Source organism: Callorhinus ursinus, unplaced genomic scaffold, assembly GCF_003265705.2.
Source record: "Callorhinus ursinus isolate GAN/ISIS: 27379988/994484 unplaced genomic scaffold, GSC_fseal_2.0 scaffold1, whole genome shotgun sequence".
In the NCBI taxonomy this organism is placed as follows: Eukaryota; Metazoa; Chordata; class Mammalia; order Carnivora; family Otariidae; genus Callorhinus; species Callorhinus ursinus.
This window is the reverse complement of record NW_027397063.1, coordinates 136,216,137-136,238,664: the sequence shown is the minus strand read 5'-3', so window position 1 is coordinate 136,238,664 and position 22,528 is coordinate 136,216,137. Positions and strand designations below refer to the sequence as shown.

Sequence of the window (22,528 nt, the reverse complement as noted above, 5' to 3'; positions counted from 1 at the left end):
GTACAGTGTAATAAAGCAGACACATGTAACCACACTCCAACTCAAGAAACAGAACATTATCACCACTCCAGAACCACTCTCCTTACCCATTTGTAATCAAAGCCCCCAAATTATCCCTTCTACCTCCACAAAAAAATAATCACATCCTGCCTTGCCTTATAGCTTTAACACTGTTACATTCCTAAACACCATATATTAGTTTTTTTGGAACTGTATATAAATGAAATCTTATATAATCCTTTAGTCTTTTAAACTCGTTTTTAAGATCAGTTATTTCTTATAAATGTAGTTCATTCTTTTTCATTTTATCCTATTCCCTTATATGAACATACTGCTACCAATCAGCTGTTTTTGCCAGACTTAGAATTACTGGGCAATGGGGAATGTGTATTTTCAGAGTGGTTTTAAGTTTCACCAACAATATGGGACACTTTTTGTACATCCTAACTTACTTTACGCATTTTAGCTAACCTGATAGTATGTTTCTTTACATATACTGCCATCTGGATTTCTTCTGTTCTTAAGAACGACACAAACTCTAGATATGTCAGTTGCAGGTTAGGTGATGATACATAACTGCGTTGCCCAAAATGCCCAGTGTGTTTGTGGGCCTAGGGTAAGTATTAAAAGGCCATTAACAAAGGTATAGGACTCATATTACCAGATTTCAAGACTTAAAGTTAGTATATAGTTTGTATGTGGCTCCTACATCAAGCCATATACAAAAAGTTAACTCAACAGATTACAAACCTAAAAGTTAATTCTATATAACTGAAAGATACAAAATGGAAAGTGGGCTTGCCTCCTGTAATGTTTGCTAGTGTAGTCTTTTTGTCAATAGGGCCATAAAAACATTTTAAAAAGTATGTATTTCCTTCAGCAGGCTGTAGGCCTGAGCTCTGATCCATGCTAATCTCAATTTGCAAAGAACAGAAGATGTTTTAATCTATCTAGCTTGTTTGAATAATTAAGATAGTGTGCTCAGTTTATAAGAGAATGCACAGTATCACACTTCGTCACTCTGGTTCCCATTTGATCTCCAGCTTTCACTGAAGCCAATTTCACAGAAGCAGAGACTTGATTTGACCTCCAGGTTCTTTTTAAGATTTAAGAATAACTCTCCAAGAAAATTCCATATTTTCTAAGTATTCCTGACAGTGGTGGATTAGGGAGTTTGGGCCAATTCCTGGGCTAAGGACAAGTAGAAAAGCTAGACAAGACATAACATCTGCTTTAAGACTTCATAGAACGAGGACAGTAATCACCAGCCCAGAATCTAGGAAAAGATGGAAATCCTGAGAGAGAAGCTTGGCATTTGGGGCCATTTCCTCCTGGAAATTGGGAGACACCAATTTCAGTAACTTTGCAGAACTAAGAGGATAAATGCTGATATTTAAATCTGCATGGGTACGATCCTTGAAGAGTTTCAATCTAAGAATAATGAGCTAGCCCTTACCTAGGGGCGGCAGGCTAGCTTTGTATATCATCCCTTAAATTGCATAAAGGTCATTCTGGCTTGGTTTCCTAGATAACCTAGCAGAAACCAAATCCTCTCTAGAAAGGAAAACAACCTAGGCCTGAACTTCCTCATACAATTTCTTCAATATGTTTAGAACACACAAAAACGCCTGCACTTTGGGAGATAAGATCACATGAATGACAGGAAAAAATCCCCACGCAATAGAAACAAGACCCACAGAGCTCTAGACCATGGATTTATTCATATAAGCTTAAAACAACTATGCCCACTATGTTAAATAAAAGATTGAAAATGTCATTGGCTCAGCTGTAAACCTTAAGAAAAAAAAAAAAAAAACCGGTTGGGATAAATTCTAGAACTGAAAAACAGAATAAAGTAAAATGAAATCAGTGAATGAGTTTAACATCAGATCAGCCATAAGTAATGAGAGAATTTAAGGAGAAAATACACAGAATGGAGGAGCAAAAGGAGAGACCCAAATAAAGAGGGTTTGTGTTTAATCAGAATCTCAGAAGGCAAAGAGAATGGAGGAGAAGCAATATTTAAAAAGATGACTAAGAATTTTAAACCTTGCTGTTGAAAACCCAACAAGCTTAAGAGATCCAAAGTAGGACTATTAGGAGTCTGAAAATGATACATCATGCAATCATCTTAATAAAGCTGATAAAACACTGTTATTTATCAGACAAAAGAGGCTGTAACAAAAAGTGTTACTGAAGATTTGGTATTCCCAAAAAACTGAAGCTTCAATTTACCAAGAAAGTTCCAAGTGTATGTAACACCTAATAATATAGGTTCAAAACACATAAAGAAAAATTGACAGCTCAAGGACAATTAGGCAAACTTGTTAATTGCCTACAATTTTAACACATCATCTTCAGCAAGTAATAAGTTTCAGGGACATTTATACACACACCTGTATAGACTATATGTTGGGCCACAGAGCAAATTTCAGCCATTTTCAAAGGGCTAAAGTCAGATTATCTGACCACGATGCAATTAAGGTAAAAACAATAATAAAAGGATAACTAGAAAATCACTACATTTGAGTATCAAGAAATGTACATCTAACCCATGGTTCAAGGAAAGTACAATGGAAATTAAAATATACATTAAACTGAATAATAGTTCACATCAAAAATTTGTAAGAATGGACTTAAGCTGTATTTGGAGTAAACTTCTAACTTTAAATTCATATATTGGGAAAAGAAATCAACACATTAAAAAGAACACCTCCTGTCCAAAGAAATAGAAAATTGACACAAATTAATGAAATAAAACACATACTGTAGAAAGTGTCAGCAAAGCCATAAACTGGTTTTTGAAAGGAAAAAAATTAACAAAATTGATTAAGAACTGCCAAAGCAAATGAACATGGTAATGAGGGAGAGAACAGACAGAGACAGAAACACACAGGGATGTGAGACAAAAAAAGAAAACCAATGTTAGGAATGAAAAGGACATCATTATAGAATCTGAAAACATTAAAATTAAGGGACATGATTTTAACTTGAAAATTTAGATGAAATGGACAAATTCCTTGAGAAACACAATTTCAACAAAACTGACAAGTAAAAAACCAAATCATCCTATGTCTATAAAATAACTAAATCTGCAATTACAAACCTTTACACAGAGAGAAATCTAGGCCCAAATGTTTTACTAGCAAATTTTTTTTTTTTAAAGATTTTTATTTATTCGAGAGAGTGAGAGAGAGAGAAAGCACAAGAGGGGGTAGGGTCAGAGGGAGAAGCAGACTCCCCACTAAGCAAGGAGGCTGATGTGGGACTCAATCCCGGGACTCCGGGATCATGACCTGAGCCGAAGGCAGTCGCTTAACCGAGCCACCCAGGTGCCCCTTACTAGCAAATTCTATCACTTTTATTTCAAGCATGCAAATTTAGTTTAACACTGTGAACAAAAAGTCTCTAATTCACTACATTAACAGAATAAAAGAGAAAAATCAGAATTGTCGCAGTAAATGAAAAAAAAAGCCCATGTGATAAGATTCATTCATGATAAAAACTCAGCATATGGAAAAATACCAAAAATTTCCCATGTGAGGTGCCTGGGTGGCTCAGTGGGTTAAGTGTCTGCCTTTGGCTCAGGTCATGATCCAAGGAACTGAGCTGGCATCCCTGCATCAGATTCCCTGCTCAGCGGGGAGCCTGCTTCTCCCTCCCCTCCCTGCTTGTTGCTCATTCATTCTCTCCTGTCGCTCTCTCTCTCTCAAATAAATAAAATCTTAAAAAAAATTAAAAAATGGGCGCCTAGGTGACTCAGTAGGTTGAGCATCTGCCTTCAGCTCAGGTCATGATTCTGGGGTCCTGGGATCGAGTCCCAAGTCGGGCTCCCTGCTCGGTGGGGAGTCTGCTTCTCCCTCTCCTCCCTGCTTGCGCTCTCTCTCCCGCTATCTCTGTCACTGTCTCTCTCAAATAAAATCTTCCCATATGAGACAGGACAAAACACAAATGTTACTTTTTTTTTTTTAAAGATTTTATTTATTTGAGAGAGAGAAAGAGAGCATGAGAGGGGGAAGGGTCAGAGGGAGAAGCAGACTCCCCGCTGAGCAGGGAGCCTAATGTGGGACTCGATCCCGGGACTCCAGGATCATGACCTGAGCCGAAGGCAGTTGCCCAACCAACTGAGCCACCGAGGCGCCCCCAAATGTTACCTTTTCTATGCAGTACTCTACTAGATGTCCTATCGGTGCAGCATAAGAAAAAAAAATGTAACCACTATAAAGGGAGAGATAAAACTGCCATTATTCCTCAATTATGATGGCACATGTTTATAATAATCTGAATTGTTAAGAATTTAACAGGTTGTGGAGTATAATTTCAACATACAAAACCAAACTTCCTATACGCTGACAATTGAAATATAAAATTTTGTAAGACATCAAAAAACAACATATATTGTAATAAAACTTATGAAAATGTGCAAGGCCTATTTAAAAACTGGAAATAAGAAATTAAAGATGACCAAGCCCTAAATAAATTGAAGGATATTCCATGTTCACACACAGAAGACACAATATTTTAAAGGTGTTCAGATTATTTTACAGTTTCAATGCCCAATCAAAAGCCTGACAAGATTTCTTTTTCTTTCTTTTTATGGTGTTACTTAACAACATGGTTCTGAAATTTATACAGAAAAGCAAAATAGGGCAATAAACAGCCAAGGAAGATTAAAGAACAAGGTTGGGATGGGAGAGGGACTTGCTTTACTGTATCTTAGTTATCTTAAGCCTACAGTAAGTCAAGACCCAAAGGTACGAACTCTCTGTAGACTCATGGACCCTTGGTTTATACCGCAGAGGAGTACTGCAAAGGTGTAGGAAAAGGATATTTTTTTTTCAAGAAATGGTGCATAATTATATATACATATGCAAAACAAAACAAAAAGCATCCAAAAACAGTTCACACTACTCAACAAATGAATTCCAGGTGGACTACAAAGCTAAATACAAAAGATAAACTTTCTGGAAAAGAATACAAGAGACTATCTTCACATCTCAGGTTTTTTATACAGGGTATAGAAAGCTACAGGCATACAAAAAATTGAAAAATAAGGCTACATTAAAATGTAGCCGTTTCTTGTCTGCGATGCTGAAACCTGGCCTACCCAGCACCACATAGAAGTCCAGGCCGTAGATACCAATGCTAGGGTCATATTTGATCCCCAGATCAATGTGCTCCTGGATCCCAAAGCCAAAGTTTCCAGTATCTTAGGCAGTTTGCAACACAAATGATGAAGGGCCTATATACAAGATATATAAAGAACTATGACAAATAATAAGAAACCAGAAAAATGGACTAGAATCAAAACCTATATAAAAGGATTTCCAAATGGCCATCCTCACCAGTAACCTGGAAAAGGCAAATTAAACAAAATGAGAAATCATTATTCACCCACCAGAAAGGGAAAATTAGAAACATTAATATGGGCTAATTAGGATGTGAGAATTGCAAGAACCTTCATATCCTACTTAACAATTCTACTTTATTAGGTAAATACCCACCAAAAAATGTATGCATATATGCTCTGAGAGAGAGGCAAAAGGATATTCCTATAGTATTTGTAATATCCTCAAACTGGAAACAATGCAAATATCTACCAACAACAGAATATGTGTGAAGCGGGGTGAAGAGAAAGAAAGTGACACACACAAGGAATACTATTTATCAGTGAAAATAAAAACATTGCATGCAACATTCTGGATCGATTTCATAAAAACTGAGGAAAAGAATACAAAAAATACTTTGATTCCATTTACGCCGTTTAAAATGTAGGTGCAATTAGTTATGTTTAGAAAGAAATACTTAAGTATTAGAATCAGAAATCCATAATTACTATGAAAGCTAGGGGAGTGGTTACCTTTCGGACAGGGGACTGGGACAGGCCCGTGACTGGATTACAGCCGAGGAAACTTCTGGAGTACTGGCACAATTCTGTTCTCTTGACCTGGGCTGTGGTTACAAAGTTGCTTATTTTGTGGTAATTCACTAAGGTATAGTTTTGTGTTATTCTGTGTTACATATTCACAGTAACAGAAGTTTATTTAAAGAGAATTAAACATCATGACATTTGTGTAGGGATGGTTTGTCTCAATTTCCTACCATCTCAATTGCAACTGCTGTTGAACTATCCATCTATCCACTATTCCACCTAAGTACCTTAATTGAGGATTATGGGCAGCAAGGTAGATGTCTGACAAAACCCACATCAAGAAGCAGCAGTTCCAGCAAGGTGAAGAGCATTCTGGAGACTGGCTGCATGACAGTGTACTCAAAAGTACTGAACTGTACATTTAAGAATGTACAGTTGTGAGATGGTAAATTGTTATATATTTTTTGCCACAAATATAAAAAAAAAAAGGAAGAAGGTGCAGTAGCTTCAAATCTCATCTTATGGCCCTTTAGCTATGAAAACAGTAATACTCTAGAAGATGCTTTTATACTATCTAAGCCCTCTGGCCTCTTGGTCATGGCTTAGGGACTCAAATGAGGTAAATTTCTACAAATGCAAACTCAAGTAGGTAATAATGTAAGTTTGAAAACTGAATTTTATCTTTGGATTTGCTGTCTCACGGACTTATTTTTATTCCAAAGCACTCAGCTTTTTCAATTCTAAAACGTGGAAAAACAAAAGCTGTTTTATAGCCTAAATTCAAAGCTATGATCTTTAATACGTCCCTCTGTGATGTGGGGTTAGTGATCACACATGAATTTAGAGATTTAAAGAATATTCTGAGCCAATAACTGTATATTCCAATGTATTTAAACTACTGTAATTTCACTTTTGTGCTACAATAAAACCACACATGCAGTTACAGTATGGTGTTTTACTGAACCACTGAACCAAAATGGTGTTCCGTAAAACTGAGAAAGGTGGAAGATCATTTCTGCTTTAATGAGAAAATTCTACAATGAAGACTTGACTGGTTATATACTTTATGGAGCCCCGCTTTTGTTAAAGACCTGTCCTCATTTAAAGGAGATAAAGTTCCTACTGGGCTATCTTCCCCCCTCCTCTCCCCTTCACTCATTCATAAAAAGTCAAAATGAGATTTTAATTCTTGAGTATAAAGAAGGAAAAATAAAATAGTAGGTCGAGGTTGAAGTAATCTAGAACTTCTTTTCTACAACAGTCCTCCCATTATCTGAGGGGGACATGTTCTAAGACCTCCAGTGGATACCTAAGCATGTGGACAGTACCCAACCCTATACATTCATTCTGTATTTCCCTACACATAATACCTATAATAAAGTTTAATTTATAAATTAGGCACAATGATTAACAAAATAGAATGACAAAAATCTACTGTAATAAAAGTTAGTGTGAATGTGGTCTCTGTCTTAAAAGATTGTATTGCACTCACCCTTCTCGTGATGATGTGAGATAAAATATCTACGTGATGAGATGATGTGGGGTGAATGATGTAGGCATTGTGATGTGAGTTAGGCTACTATTTACCTTCTGAAGATGCATCATAAGGAGGATCATTTGCTTCTGGATCACAGTTGACTGTGGGAAACTGAAACTGAGGAAAGCCAAACCACAAACAAGGGGGGAGGACTACTGTACACATATTCTCTAAAATCTTTGTAAAGGTGAACAAGGAAGGAATTACGCGTTCAGTACTCTGTAACTCCCTTCAAAAATGAAATTTTTATCAAAGACAACACTTAACACAAAATTTGAATTAACTTTATTTCCCCTACAGTCAACAACTTCTCTGCACTGAATTTTAAAGCAACAAAGTAAAATAAAATCCCCCAAATGACAAGGTATCAGAAATCCAGATTTAGTTACACTTTATTTGTGAAAATGTTCAGCCATTTTATTGGTCTGTAAAAGAACCATCATCTGGGTCAAAAATGAATTCTATAAATCAAAGAATATTCTACACTTTGGAAAAGAAAATCAGCAGTAACATTCTCACTGAATATTGTAAATTACACTTTTCTTCATAAAAGGTACATACTATTCTGCACTTTTCCACCAAAAGCAGTGGTAAGTTATGCTTGTTTATATAAAAAAAAGTTATATCCTGTGGCAGGAAAAACCCTTTCTCTTTCACTTACTAAACAACTGGAGAAAATTTTCAAGTCTATATAAAGTTGCCTATAAGCTGGAAATGAACATGTTCAATCTCCATTTATATTTTAGTGCATTTTTTGACAACTGTCACATTTTTAATAAAAGTAAGAAAATGCATATAGCATTAAAGAGTGTTTCATCAAATGCTTCAGGGATTAAAAAAATAAATGGAGCAGAGGATAAAATCATTGTGATGGATGAAACTATTATAAAATGAAAGAAATACAGGCAAAGTTTACAAATCCTTTGTCATTTTGAAGAGTCACAGAAAATGAACTTTGGATACCTGTCCACTTTAAGGGTTTTTTCCTTAATCTTTTGCATGTAAACATAGTGCTAATCTCAGTGATACCAAACCCCATCCTGGTAAGCAACATTCTGTGCAGTTGCCATGCCTTCCAAAGGATATAAATTTAGCCCTTGAATGAACAATGCATGAGATCTGCTCTGTTAAGTACCTGGTGAAAACAACTGCTAACAGCAGCAATGTGTCAACATAAAAGACTATTTGCATCAATTAGTTACTCAGAGGTCCACCTTTGAAACAGCAGCTGCTTCTTTGACAGAGCAAACAGTAAGCAACAGAAAATGTACATTTGATGAAACAATCTTTGCATTGGAGAAACATGAAAATAAATATAGTTCAAGGAAGTATAATTATTTTTCTAATACCTCTTTATCAGACCTGTACTAGTTTACTGGTTCAAGAAACTCACATCACATTTTGTCATTTGTATTTTACATATTGCTATTTGGGTAATTCAAATAAAATGTAGGTCTTGTAAAAAATAAAAACATTGACAAGTATGCATGTGCCAGGGACCAAATTAGAGGGTTCTTTGGTGCAATTAGTCCAAATTCTCAGATCTGAAGGATAATATGTACCAATAAAAAAAATCTGCTGTTAGACATTTACAGCAGTGCTCTGTCTTGCTTCACATTACAAATAGAAAATAGCTGTTCTCAATAAGCCAATTTTATTTTTTAAATCAGGCATTGCCAGAAAATTTTGTACATTAATCTGGACCAGTGATGGTTCTGTACCCTCTGTTGTGAAACATGACATGAGCTAAAGGCAAAGACCGGTTCTCACAAGGACAACTGCTTCAAGTTAGGAACCAGAACAGTGTATTTAAACAGTCTTCTTAGATATTTTCTTGCCCTTCTTAACAACTAGCTTATTTTTAATGTAGCCACGCTTCCTTTTTGTAGTCTAAAAAAGAAAACAGAACAGATGATATTAGTGTAGGTTTCCCACAGATTAAAAAATATATACACACATGGTTTATAGCATTGTGATGAAGACTGCCTTAATAAAGCCCTTAGTTTGTCCTATGACTGGACTGCTTGAACAATGAGCACCAATAATAGTTCTATGTGAAGTATGCTGAGAGATCCAAGGTAAACTGGACTAGGTTCCTAGCTTTAAGATGAAAGCAGTACCACAGCATGCCTCAAATGCATATCATAATATTCCTTACCATCAGGTAAATGAACTCTTCTTCCCCTCTCAACCACTAAATGCTTAGCTGTAAGCTAAGCCAAGCATGACAGAATATGACACTAGACTAAGGAATCAGGAAATGTTAATACGGCTCCTGGTTTGGCCTCTAAGAATTAGCTGTGTATGTGTATCGGAAACACAAATTAACTTAGGAACTTTCATTATGTGTAAGATGAGGATGATTGTACCTATCTACAAAAATGAAAGAAATAAAATTACTTGGCATATTCTCCCAATTTAGGTAGAAAAATAAGAACTTAAAACAAAAACCAAACACCAAGAAAAAAAAGCTGTAACACTGAGTTTCATAGATCTTTAAAAAATAACATTTTTCTAAACACTTCAGGATCCTACTAAAATACTTTCAACAGATGTTTTCTGGTGTAAGAAACAAATCACTACAAATGTTGTTAGAACTTATTGCAAAAATATTTGCTATGTTAGAATCTTAGAAGACAAATCATACAGACACATGTGTCTGCCACTCTGACACAGCCACAGATACTGAAAAGAGCAAATACTTTTTGCAAACAAATAATTTAAAGCACTTAGAAAAGGCTGAAGACTTAAAAACTGCTGCAGGTGGTTTCAGAAATTTAGGGTAAATGTTAAGTCATGTAATTTATGATGTCAGTTTAAAACAATTTATATTTTTTTTTCTAACAGGCACAAGAATAAAAGGCAAAATGCAGTCCTTCCTAAGGTTATAAAAATTAGCTTCTGCTAACTTGTCCATAATTTATGTTACTTCATTTTTAATTTATAAAGGCAAAAAAGTAAAAAATTTCAGAGGGCACAATTTAAAAAGATTCAAACCAAGTCAAAGTGTTAGTTTCCTTATCATCATCACCTAAAGATTTCTAACATGAAAGCTTTTCTATAAGATCTTGTAAAATGCCCCAGGTCTATGTAAGTATGTAACTAGACTTCAGTGACCCATGTCAAAAAGTCTTTTTTTCCAGCCCCGGACTACGTAACAATTCCTAATGCCTCAGCCTTGTCAGCTTTGTAGTAGCAGGAATAAGTCCTCAAATGACTATACAGCCCAAAAGTAAAAACTGGGGTGGAGAGAGGAAAGCAAATATTCCTCTAGTGCTAGTATAAAACAGAATATAAAGACATGGAAACCTGAAATTCAAAATCCATGTTGTTGGCTATTAGAATGTATGTTTTGGGCATACAAGGCACACTAATTTTTATTTATCCATTCATTTACTGATTTTAGAGAGATGATGGGAAGACAAAAGAGCTCAGATTAAGAAAATTCACTATCGGAGGACTGTAAAAAAAAAAAAAAAATTCACTATCATCACTTAGACAGCTAGTCCAGTGGCTTTGTTTCTCAGAAAGGGTAGACTTTAACTGGGCTTAGATGTCTCAGGAGTAAGTGCCTTGAGACTAGCAGCATTTGTTTTGACTTCACTGATGTGACTCACCAGTTTCTCCACCCACATGGCTATGAAAAACCAGATCATTTGATCTGTCATTTGATGTAAATACTGTTCAATGAATTTGATATGACTAACACATGCATGTCAGCTCCATGTGACATATTTTATCAGTCTAGATAGGGCAATTTATATCTGACAAAGTATTAGTTTAAAAAGTTTCTATTTATATATCATACAGTTCATATTTAGCCCTTTTACAATACACATTGAAATAATCTGTACTTTGAATATATTTTAAGTATATTTTAAGTAACGCAAAGGGAAAGACAATTGCTTTAATGATTTAAAAAAAACTCATCCAAGCAATGTAAACCTAAGCATTTTTCTAAGACTTAAGACTGAAATGGGTCTAATAATTAGTATTATAAGAGTAGTACCTTAAAATACAACCTTAATATTTTACCTGACTGCTCATTATTTCCCATCTCCCATAGAGAGCAACCTATATAAATACTCATTTTTACTAGCCTATTAGAGCAAAGATTAGATCTATTTGGCTTAAGTGAGCAATAATGACCTTCAATAAAATACTTCATATCTTATTAAATATTTATTACAAAAGGACTATAATAGTCTCATCATCATAATTCCCATCTACAACCTTTGTCATGATAATTACATTTAAAAGTAATTATCTTAAGATAAATGATTTTTTTAAATCCAAGACTCTACTAATTCAGACTTAGTCTTTACTCAGTGAGTAATATAGTAGCAACATACTAAGAATGGAACATGAAAATGCAATATAAATTTGCTTTGACCAAAAGATGAGAAACCAATTACATTTTTACTTTCACAAAAGTTTGGAAAGTGATGGCCACAGATATATCTTACTTTCAAGTAAGTCTTACTAATGGGAATGACCCAAACTAAAAGCCAGAATGCCTCTGGAAAATCTCAGCTTGGTTCACTGATAATCACAATGCTATCCAGAAAAGGCTGCTGCTTGGGATATCTCAAGTGCTCAGTTTGAAAGGAATGGCCCTAATAGGCTAGTTTGATACTTTGTATATAAGCTATAGTCTACACAGATCTGGCAAATGAAATTTTTTTTTTGTATAAAACTGTATCTTCTTTATTTTGCATACTCTAATCTCAGAACAAAACAAACAAACAAACAAAAAAACCCACAATACACATCCAAACCCTGTCAAGTATCGGAAGGGACAGGGCTTGAGGGCCTTCTTTCCCGCCTCAAAGACAGGAGAGACAAATGAAAATTAGTAACTTTTAGTAACTGTTTTCCAGACAAACCAACCAACTTTGAGTTACCCTTTTATAGACATGATTTCCCTTGGCACCCACCTTCTTTGACAAATACTTCTGTTTTGGGAAAATGTTGGTGACTCGAGGTTTATGGTCTAGTGTCTCCCTGTTATCAGGTGCTTTCACTTTATATATCCTCACAAGCCAGTGTTCTGATGTAAAGGCTTCCTCCAAATGTTTGAATTTAATGTCCTTGTTTCCAATCTCAGCATTACGTGTTCGGTCAAAACCTGGGGGTGTACGAAAATCCAGCTGCAAAAGTGGCATTAATATGAGATGTTAACTGTATTGGAAAACATTCGGTATTAGAAGATAGTAAATGTTATAATCAGAGCGAAACTCTCCGTTTAAACTAGGAAAACAAAATCAGAGCAATATATCATAACATTTCTCATATGTTGCTAACTAGATAAGAAGAAATCAGGAAGAGAGAAATTAAATAGAGCAGAATTAGAATTTCACTGAACCCTTAGAGTACATGAGCAGCCTACGGGCATAAAAAACCGAAACAGCCAACCAAAGGAAATCCATCAAAGCCCTTTTTATAGGTAACAGAAACACACAGAAGGGACTTCTTCTCTGTTTCAGGGCCTTGCTCTATCTACTCTCTCAGCCTTAAAGTTCTTCATTCAGCTCTTCTGCTAGGCTGGCTCCTTTCTATCTTTTGGTCTCAGCTGAAACACCCATCTATTTAGAGACATATTTTCTTCAAATTGGTGGTTGAGAAGTCTCCCTCTATTGTTTCCTCATCTTTTACTCTACAGTATTCACTGCTAAAGCTTGTTATTTATTTATTTTTAAAATTTTCTATTGTTATGTCAATCACCATACATCATTAGTTTTTGATGTAGTGTTCCATGACTGATTGATTGTGCATAACACCCAGTGCTCCACGCAGAACGTGCCTTTTTCTTGTTTTAAGATTTTATTTATTTGACAGAGAGAGACACAGCGAGAGAGGGAACACAAACAGGGGGAGTGGGAGAGGGAGAAGCAGGCTTCCCATGGAGCAGGGAGCCCGATGCGGGGCTCAATCCCAGGACCCTGAGATCATGACCTGAGCTGAAGGCAGACGCTTAACGACTGAGCCACCCAGGCGCCCCGTGCCCTCTTTAATACCCATCACCAGGCTAACCCATCCCCCAACACCGTCCCCTCTAGAAACCTGTTTATTTTTCAGAGTCCATCGTCTCTCATGGTTCGTCTCCCCCTCCAACTTACTCCCCTTCATTCTTCCCCTCCTGCTATCTTTTTTTTTCTCTTAACATATATTGCATTATTTGTTTCAGAAGTGCCGATCTGTGATTCAACAGTCTTGCACAATTCACAGCGCTCACCATACCACATACCCTCCCCAATGTCTGTCACCCAGCCACCCCATCCCTCCCACCCCCCACCACTCCAGCAACCCTCAGTTTGTTTCCTGAGGTTAAAAATTCCTCCTATCAGTGAGGTCGTATGATACATGTCTTTCTCTGACTGACTTATTTCACTCGGCATAACACCCTCCAGTTCCATCCACGTCGTTGCAAATGGCAAGATCTCATTCCTTTTGATGACTGCATAATATTCCATTGTGTATATATACCACTTCTTCTTTATCCATTCATCTGTCAATGGACATCTTGGCTCTTTCCACACTTTGGCTATTGTGGACATTGCTGCTATAAACACTGGGGTGCAAATACCCCTTCAGATCCCTACATTTGTATCTTTGGGGTAAATACCCAGTAGTGCAATTGCTGGATCGTATGGTAGCTCTTATTTTCAACTGTTTGAGGAACCTCCATACTGTTTTCCAGAGGGGTTGCACCAGCTTGCATTCCCACCAACAGTGTAGGAGGGTTCCCCTTTCTCCACATCCCCGCCAACATCTGTCGTTTCCTGACTTGTTAATTCTAGCCACTCTGACTGGTGTGAGGTGGTATCTCATTGAGGTTTTGATTTAGATTTCCCTGATGTCGAGCGATGTTGAGCACTTTTTCATGTGTCTGTTGGCCATTTGGATGTCTTCTTTGGAAAAATGTCTGTTCATGTCATCTGCCCATTTCTTGATTGGATCATTTGTTCTTTGGGTGTTGAGTTTGATAAGTTCTTTATAGATTTTGGATATTAGCCCTTTATCTGATATGTCATTTGCAAATATCTTCTCCCATTCTGTCGGTTGTCTTTTGGTTTTGTGGACTGTTTCTTTTGTTTTGCAAAAGCTTTTTATCTTGATGAAATCCCAATAGTTCATTTTTGCCCTTGCTTCCCTTGCCTTTGGCAAGGTTTCTAGGAAGAAGATGCTGCGGCTGAGGTCGAAGAGATTGCTACCTGTGTTCTCCTTTAGGATTTTGATGGACTCCTGTCTCACGTTTAGGTCTTTCAACCATTTGGAGTCTATTTTTGTGTGTGGTGTAAGGAAATGGTCCAGTTTCATTCTTCTGCACGTGGCTGTCCAAGTTTCCCAACACCATTTGTTGAAGAGACTGTCTTTATTCCATTGGACATTCTTTCCTGCTTTGTGAAAGATTAGTTGACCATAGAGTTGAGGGTCCATTTCTGGGCTCTCGATTCTGTTACACTGATCTATGTGTCTGTTCTTGTGCCAGTACCATACTGTCTTGATGATGACAGCTTTGTAATAGAGCTGGAAGTCTGGAATTGTGATGCCACCAGCTTTGCTTTTCTTTTTCAATATTCCTCTGGCTATTCAGGGTCTCTTCTGGTTCCATACAAATTTGTTCCATTTCTTTGAAAACAGTGGATGGGATTTTGATGGGGAATGCATTGAATGTGTAGATTGCTCTAGGTAGCATTGACATCTTCACAATGTTGGTTCTCCCAATCCATGAGCATGGAATGTTTTTCCATTTCTTTGTGTCTTCTTCAATTTCTTTCATGAGTATTTTATAGTTTTCTGAGTACAGATCCTTTGCCTCTTTGGTTAAATTTATTCCTAGGTTATCTTAAGGTTTTAGGTGCAATTGTAAATGGGATCAACTCCTTGATTTGTCTCTCTTCTGTCTTGTTGCTGGTGGATAGGAATGCCACTGATTTCTGTGCATTGATTTTTATATCCTGCTCCTTTACTGAATTTCTGTATGAGTTCTAGCAGTTTTGGGGTGGAGTCTTTTGGGTTTTCCACATACAGTATCATATCATCTGCAAAGAGTGAGAGTTTGACTTCCTCTTTGCCGATTTGGATGCCTTTGATTTCTTTTTGTTGTCTGATTGCTGTGGCTAGGACTTCTAATACTATGTTGAATAGCAGTGGTGATAGTGGACATCCCTGCCGCGTTCCTGACCTTCTTTTCCCCATTGAGAATGATATTCACTGTAGGTTTTCCAAAGATGGCTTTTATGATATTGAGGTATGTACCCTCTATCCCTATACTCTGAAGAGTTTGGACCAAGAAAGGATGCTGTACTTTGTCAAATGCTTTTTCTGCATCTATTGAGAGGATCATGTGACTCTTGTTCTTTCTTTTGTTAATGTATTGTATCACGTTGATTGATTTGCGGATGTTGAACCAACCTTGCAGCCCAGGGATAAATCCCACTTGGTCGTGGTGAATAATCCTTTTAATGTACTGTTGGATCCTATTGGCTAGTATTTTGGTGAGAATTTTTGCATCCATGTTCATCAAGGATATTGGTCTGTAATTCTTTTTGACGGGGTCTTTGTCTGGTTTTGGGATGAAGGTAATGGTGGCCTCATAAAATGAGTTTGGAAGTTTTCCTTCCATTTCTATTTCTTGGAACAGTTTCAGGAGAATAGGTATTAATTCTTCTTTAAATGTTTGATAGAATTCCCCTGGGAAGCCATCTGGCCCTGGGCTTTTGTTGGGAGATTTTTGATGACTGCTTCAATTTCTAGTGGTTATAGGTCTGTTCAGGTTTTCTATTTCTTCCTGGTTCAGTTTTGGTAGTTGATACATGTCTAGGAATGCACCCATTTCTTCCAGGTTATCTAATTTGCTGGCAAAGAGTTGCTCATAATATATTCTTATAATTGTATTTCTTTGGTGTTGGTTGTGATCTCTCCTCTTTCATTCATGATTTTGTTGATTTGGGTCCTTTCTCTTTTCTTTTTGATAAGTCTGGCCAGCGGTTTATCAATCTTGTTAATTCTTTCAAAGAACCAGCTCCTAGTTTCGTTGATCTGTTCTACTGTTCTTTTGGTTTCTATTTCATTGATTTCTGCTCTGATCTTTATTATTTCTCTTCTCCTACTGGGTTTAGGCTTTATTTGCTGTTCTTTCTCCAGCTCCTTTAGGTGTAGGGTTAAGTTGTATATTTGAGACCTTTCTTGTTTCTTGAGAAAGGCTTGTATTGCTATATACTTTCCTCTCAGGACTGCCTTTGCTGTATCCCAAAGATTTTGAACAGTTGTGTTTTCATTTTCATGGGTTTCCATGAATTTTTTTAATTCTTCTTTAATTTCCTGGTTGACCCATTCATTCTTTAGTAGGATGCTCTTTAGCCTCCATGTATTTGAGTTCTTTCCGACTTTCCTCTTGTGATTGAGTTCTAGTTTCAAAGCACTGTGTTCTGAAAACATGCAGGGAATGATCCCAATCTTTTGGTATCTGTTGAGACCTGATTTGTGACCTAGGATGTGATCAATTCTGGAGAATGTTCCATGGGCACTAGAGAAGAATGTGTATTCCGTTGCTTTGGGATGGAATGTTCTGAGTATGTCTGTGAAGTCCATTTGGTCCAGTGTGTCATTTAAAGTCTTTATTTCCTTGTTGATCTTTTGCTTAGATGATCTGTCCATTTCAGTCAGGGGGGTGTTAAAGTCCCCCAGTATTATTGTATTGCTGTCAATGTGTTTCTTTGCTTTTGTTATTAATTGCCTTATAAAAGTGGCTGCTCCCATGTTTGGGGCATAGATATTTACAATTGTTAGATCTTCTTGTTGGAGAGACCCTTTAAGTAAGATTTAGTGTCCTTCTTCATCTCTTATTACAGTCTTTGGTTTAAAATCTAATTTGTCTGATATAAGAATTGCCACCCCACCCCAGCTTTCTTTTGGTGTCCATTAGCATGGTAAATTGTTTTTCACCCCCTCACTTTCAATCTGGGGGTGTCTTTGGGTCTAAAATGAGTCTCTTGCAGATAGCATATGGATGGGTCTTGTTTTTTAATCCAATCTGATAGCCTGTGTCTTTTTATTGGGGCATTTAGCCCATTTACGTTCAGGGTAACAATTGAAAGATAGGAATTTAGTGTCATTGTATTGCCTGTAAGGTGACTGTGACTGTATATTGTCTGTGTTCCTTTCTGATCTATGCTGCTTTTAGGCTCTCTCTTTGCTTAGAGGAGCCCTTTCAATATTTCTTGTAGGGTTGGTTTTGTGTTTGCAAATTCCTTTAATTTTTGTTTGTCCTGGAAGCTTTTTACCTCTCCTTCTATTTTCAATGACAGCCTTGCTGGACATAATATTCTTGGCTGCATATTTTTCTCGTTTAGTGCTCTAAAGATATCATGCCAGTCCTTTCTGGCCTGCCAGGTCTCCGTGGATAGGTCTGTTGCCAATCTAATGTTTCTACCATTGTAGGTTACGTATCTCTTCTCCCGAGCTGCTTTCAGGATTTTCTCTTTGTCTCTGAGACTCGTAAGTTTTACTATTAGATGTCGGGGTGTTGACCTATTTTTATTGATTTTGAAAGGGGTTCTCTGTGCCTCCTGGATTTTGATGCCTGTTTCCTTCCCCACATTAGGGAAGTTCTCTGCTATAATTTGGTCCAATATACCTTCTGCCCCTCTCTCTCTTTCTTCTTCTTCTGGGATCCAATTATTCTAATATTGTTTTGTCTTATCGTTTCGCTTATCTCTCGAATTCTGCTCTCGTGATCCTGTAGTTGTTTCTCTTTTTCTCAGCCTCTTTATTTTCCATCATTTGGTCTTCTATATCGCTGATTCTCTCTTCTGCCTCATTTATCCTAGCAGCTAGTGCCCCCATTTTTGATTGCACCTCATTAAAACCCTTTTTGATTTCAACTTGGTTAGATTTTCGTTCTTTTATTTCTCCAGAAAGGGTTTCTCTAATAACTTCCACGCTTTTTTCAAGCCCAGCTAGTATCTTTAAAGTCATGATTCTGAACTCTACGTCCGACATCGTACTAATGTCCGTATTGAGTAGGTTCCTGGCAGACGGTACTACCTCTTGTTCTTTTTGCTGCGGTGATTTTTTTCGTCTTGTCATTTTGTCCAGGGGAGAATAGATGAATGAGAGAACAGAATGCTAACAGGTTAACAACATCCCCAGCAAATACACTCTATACAAATCAGAAAAGACCTGAAACCAGGGGAAAAGAAAGGGAAAGAAAGAAAAAAGAAAGAGAAATAAAAGAAAAAGATAAAAACAAACAAAAACAAAACAAAAAAAAATATGATCAAATATGATCAGGCTAGTGCATAGATCAGTGCCACACACTAGATTTTGGGTGTATTTTGGTCTGTTAGAAGAAGTGCCTCCTAAAATTTTAAAGGAAGAAAGACTTATATATGTGCAAAATAAGGGTTGATACAATGAAGGGATGGAAGATGACTATAAAGATGAAACTCATAAAAGGTTTTATAAACAGAATTGATAAGATGTTGTTTGAAAGAAGGAAGATTTTAAAAAAAGAAAAAAGAAAAGAAAAAACATGGGAGAGACTGATCAGGCAGGAGACTAGAACAAAGCCATACACTAGTGATTTAGGGTATATTTTGATCTGTTAGAAGAAACTGTATATCAAAATTTTAAAGAGAGAAGAACTTATATATATATATGCCAAAAATAAGGGTAACTACTATGAAGGGATAAAATACGACTGTAAAAATGGAAAATAAAAAATGTTTTTTTAAAAAAGGGATTGATAAGATGTTGGTTGAAAAAGGGAAAAAGAAAAATTAAAAAAAAAAAAAAACCCAAAAACAGTTAAAAAAATTAACTTTGAAAAACTAATGAATCATGGCAAAAAGCCATGAATTTTATGTGCAGTATTCCCCTAGCGCTGGAGTTCTCCCGTTCTCCTTGATCGGTAAACTTGGTCTTGGCTTGCTGGCTGTTGGTGCTGATCTTCTGGGGGAGGGGCCTGTTGCCGTGGTTTCCAAATGTCTTTGCCGGAGGCGGAATTGCCCTGCCCTTGCCGTCGGGGCTAACCAAGCTGCTCGGGTTTGCTCTCAGGAGCTTTTGTTCCCTGCAAGCTCTCGGTACGGCTTTGGAGGACAAGAGTGAAAATGGTGGCCTCCCAAACTCCGCCCGGAGGAGTTGAGAACTCGGAGCCCCGCTCCTCAGTGTGCCCCCAGAGAAAGGCAGTCAGTCACTCCCGTGTCCTGGTCTCCAGCCCCACTCCGTGCTCATCTGGCCTGTGACCGAGTGTTTCTCTCTGGCACCCGACCCCGTGTGGAGTCTCCAAACTCAGCAGATCCCTGCGGTGCGCTCCCGTGCCGCTCCTCCCGGGGGAGGAAGGGGAGTCTCCCCGGATCTGCCGCTTGTTGGGTCCCTGCTGGAGGAGCAGTGGCCTGTGTCACTGATCACAGTTTATGGCAACCCTGAGCTGAGAGCCCGCACCTCGGCTCCGTCTCTGCAGCCGGCTTCCCCGCTCCGATACCTGGGAGCTCTGGCGCACTCAGGCACCCCCGGTCTTTCTGTGACCCCAAGGGTCCTGAGTGAACACTGTCCTGCGAGGTTTCCACGTCCCGCTTAGCCACTGGAGCGACGTCCCTCTGTGGAACCGACTTCTAAAAATTCCGATTTTGTGCTCCGCGGCTCTATCACTTGCCAGAACTGGCCGATGGAGGCCCCCTCCCCCGCCGTCTATCCTCCTGAATATCGCCTCGGATTCACTTCTCCACATGTCCTACCTTCCAGTAAGTGGTTGCTTCTCTGTTCAAAGAGTTGTTGCTAACTCTCTTCTTCGATCTCCTGTTGAGTTTGTAGGTGTTCAGAATGGTTTGATCCCTATTCAGCTGAATTCCTGAGACCAGACGAAATCCAGGTCTCCCACTCCTCCGCCATCTTGCTCCGCCCCCCTATAGCTTGTTATTTATTTTTAAAATTACCTGTATCCTCCACCAGGATGTAAGCTGCATGATGACTTTATCTTATTCAGAGTGTGGCTTTATCTCCCCAGTGTTATTTGTTAAATAAATGCACAAGTAAGCAGCGATACTACATCCAGAAAGTGGAAACTATAAAGGAAGTTAGAAAAGCCAAACCATGGGAGGATTTATGAGGAATGAAAAAAGGAAAAAATGGGGGAAGGGGAGAAGATTTTAAGAAATTCTCAGAATAAGTTTATGTTCACACAGAGCATAAGCAAATTCAACTTGAAAGCAAAAACAAACACTAATAAGGGCGTAACTTGTTGCATATCTATATGAAAGAAAAGTTGTACTCATATCTCAAAAATTTATTTTTAATAGGGAAGACATCAGAATGAATGCATGCTAGAAGCATGACTTGAAACTGTTGATAAATTTAAAGGACATACACACGAAAAAGTCTTTTGATGCTATCATTATGACCAGAAAAACTAATCTTTGACCCATTTTCTTAGAGAGCTAATTATCATGGTTTAAGTGCTTCCTTCTTACATGAGTTTAGAGACCACACAGTTGCCTTCAAAGAAAACTGAAACACAAACAAAACCCTAAATCTTGTAGTAAAATTATTGTCTATTTTTTTAAAGCCACCTGTAGAGTATAGTCAATGGTACTGTAATAGCATTGTATAGTGACGATGGTAGCTACACTTGTGAACACAATGTCTAATCTTGTCCAATTACTACACTGTATACCTGAAACTAATGTAATATTATGTTGTCAACTGTACTTAAAAACAAAACAAAACGAAAAAAAAAACCAGAAACAGAAAAAAAGCCACCTATAGAGTAATTCTGAATGAATAATAATTACCTTGATCCCTGCATAAAGTTCAACAAGCAATTTTTCCTCTACCTTCTAGGATCAATCAGAAAGCAATATGAGATCAGGCAGTTTTCACTAAAATCTTAGTATGAAGGTCTAACTTGGCATTACAGTCATATAATCTAAGAGAGCTATGAAGAACCCCAGAAATCAAGTCATTAGTCCAGCACCTATATATATAAAGACAAGGAAAAAAATGAGTCCAGGGAGGATGTGACTTGTCCAAGGGTTACATAACCTGACAGAGCCAGATCTAAAACCCAGGTATTATGGCAGGAAGTCCACTGTTTTCATTTTGTCACAATGCCTCTTTGCATATTCACTCATTGTCGGGACCCTTAAGCTTTTGTACGCACATCATTCTAATATTCTAGGAAACTCTTACCCAGACAGTCCCAGCCAGCTGTGGTAACAGAACAGTGAGAGAATATCTGAAGTGACTATATCTTGACTCTTTAAGTTCAGGCTTTCTCCCACCAAACAGCAAAGTAGCCTACTTAAGATCATGTGGTTTCCTACCTAGAAGACTCTCCCCTACAGAAAAATGTCTTCCAAAAGCATGAGACCAAAAGGTAAGATGGCAAGCGAAGGCTGAATTTGAGCCTAGCGTTAATATTTTGGGAAGAAGTCTTTGCTCTAAAAAAATTTCCCCCCTTTTTACAAAGTAGTTTCAGAAATCTAAATTTAAGGGGGTGTGTGGAATCTTTAGATAGCATATTTTTCTTTAGAGCACAACTAAAACATTCATTATCCTGTTTTCTGAAGGCAAACAAGACTACTTTAAAAATATTCCTTTGAATAAAGATTATAGGAAAACTGATATAACCAACCTGCATTTCTCCAAATCTGTAGTACGACATTTTATACATAAGGCAATTCAACAACGTGGGGGATCCTGCTTTGTCCACACGGAATTCTCCTTGTGGGGTGAAATAGTCACTTTCCTACAAAAAAAAAAAAAAATCAAATTTCTGTGTCAGTTCAATTTAACACATTCAAAGCTACCAGTTTCCCCCTCTCAATTCCCCATAAGTAGCTCTTGAGGTATCTTCAAAAAGCCATTATTTGGTTATCTCAAAAAAATATGGTATTAGAAGATTAACTCATAAATTTAACATGACCACTAAAAGAAACCTGCAAAAACTATCATGGGTGTTTTTTTTTAAACTGAGTCTAGAAATCATGTATAAAAAATAAACAAAGAGTGTCTAAGAAAACACAAGAAAAGAACAAGTCTTTGTTGGATGAGAGAGGGCAGATTTTAAACCATGTTATAAAATCTCAATTATTTAAAAAGAATGGTGCCAATGC

General features: G+C 37.4%; 1 protein-coding gene across 1 annotated transcript in view; it reads right to left on the bottom strand.

Moving 5' to 3' along the window:
* Positions 1–7,671: 7,671 nt before the first annotated feature.
* The window catches only part of STT3B (STT3 oligosaccharyltransferase complex catalytic subunit B), a 107,812-nt gene continuing 92,955 nt past the window's right edge, over positions 7,672–22,528 (bottom strand). The window contains exons 14-16 of the mRNA XM_025883384.2: positions 22,048–22,161; positions 12,347–12,559; positions 7,672–9,299 (exon numbers count right to left, since the gene is read on the bottom strand). Coding sequence (XP_025739169.1) covers positions 9,219–9,299; positions 12,347–12,559; positions 22,048–22,161 — 408 coding nt within the window. The 3' untranslated portion in view covers positions 7,672–9,218. The remainder of the gene's footprint in view (positions 9,300–12,346; positions 12,560–22,047; positions 22,162–22,528) is intronic.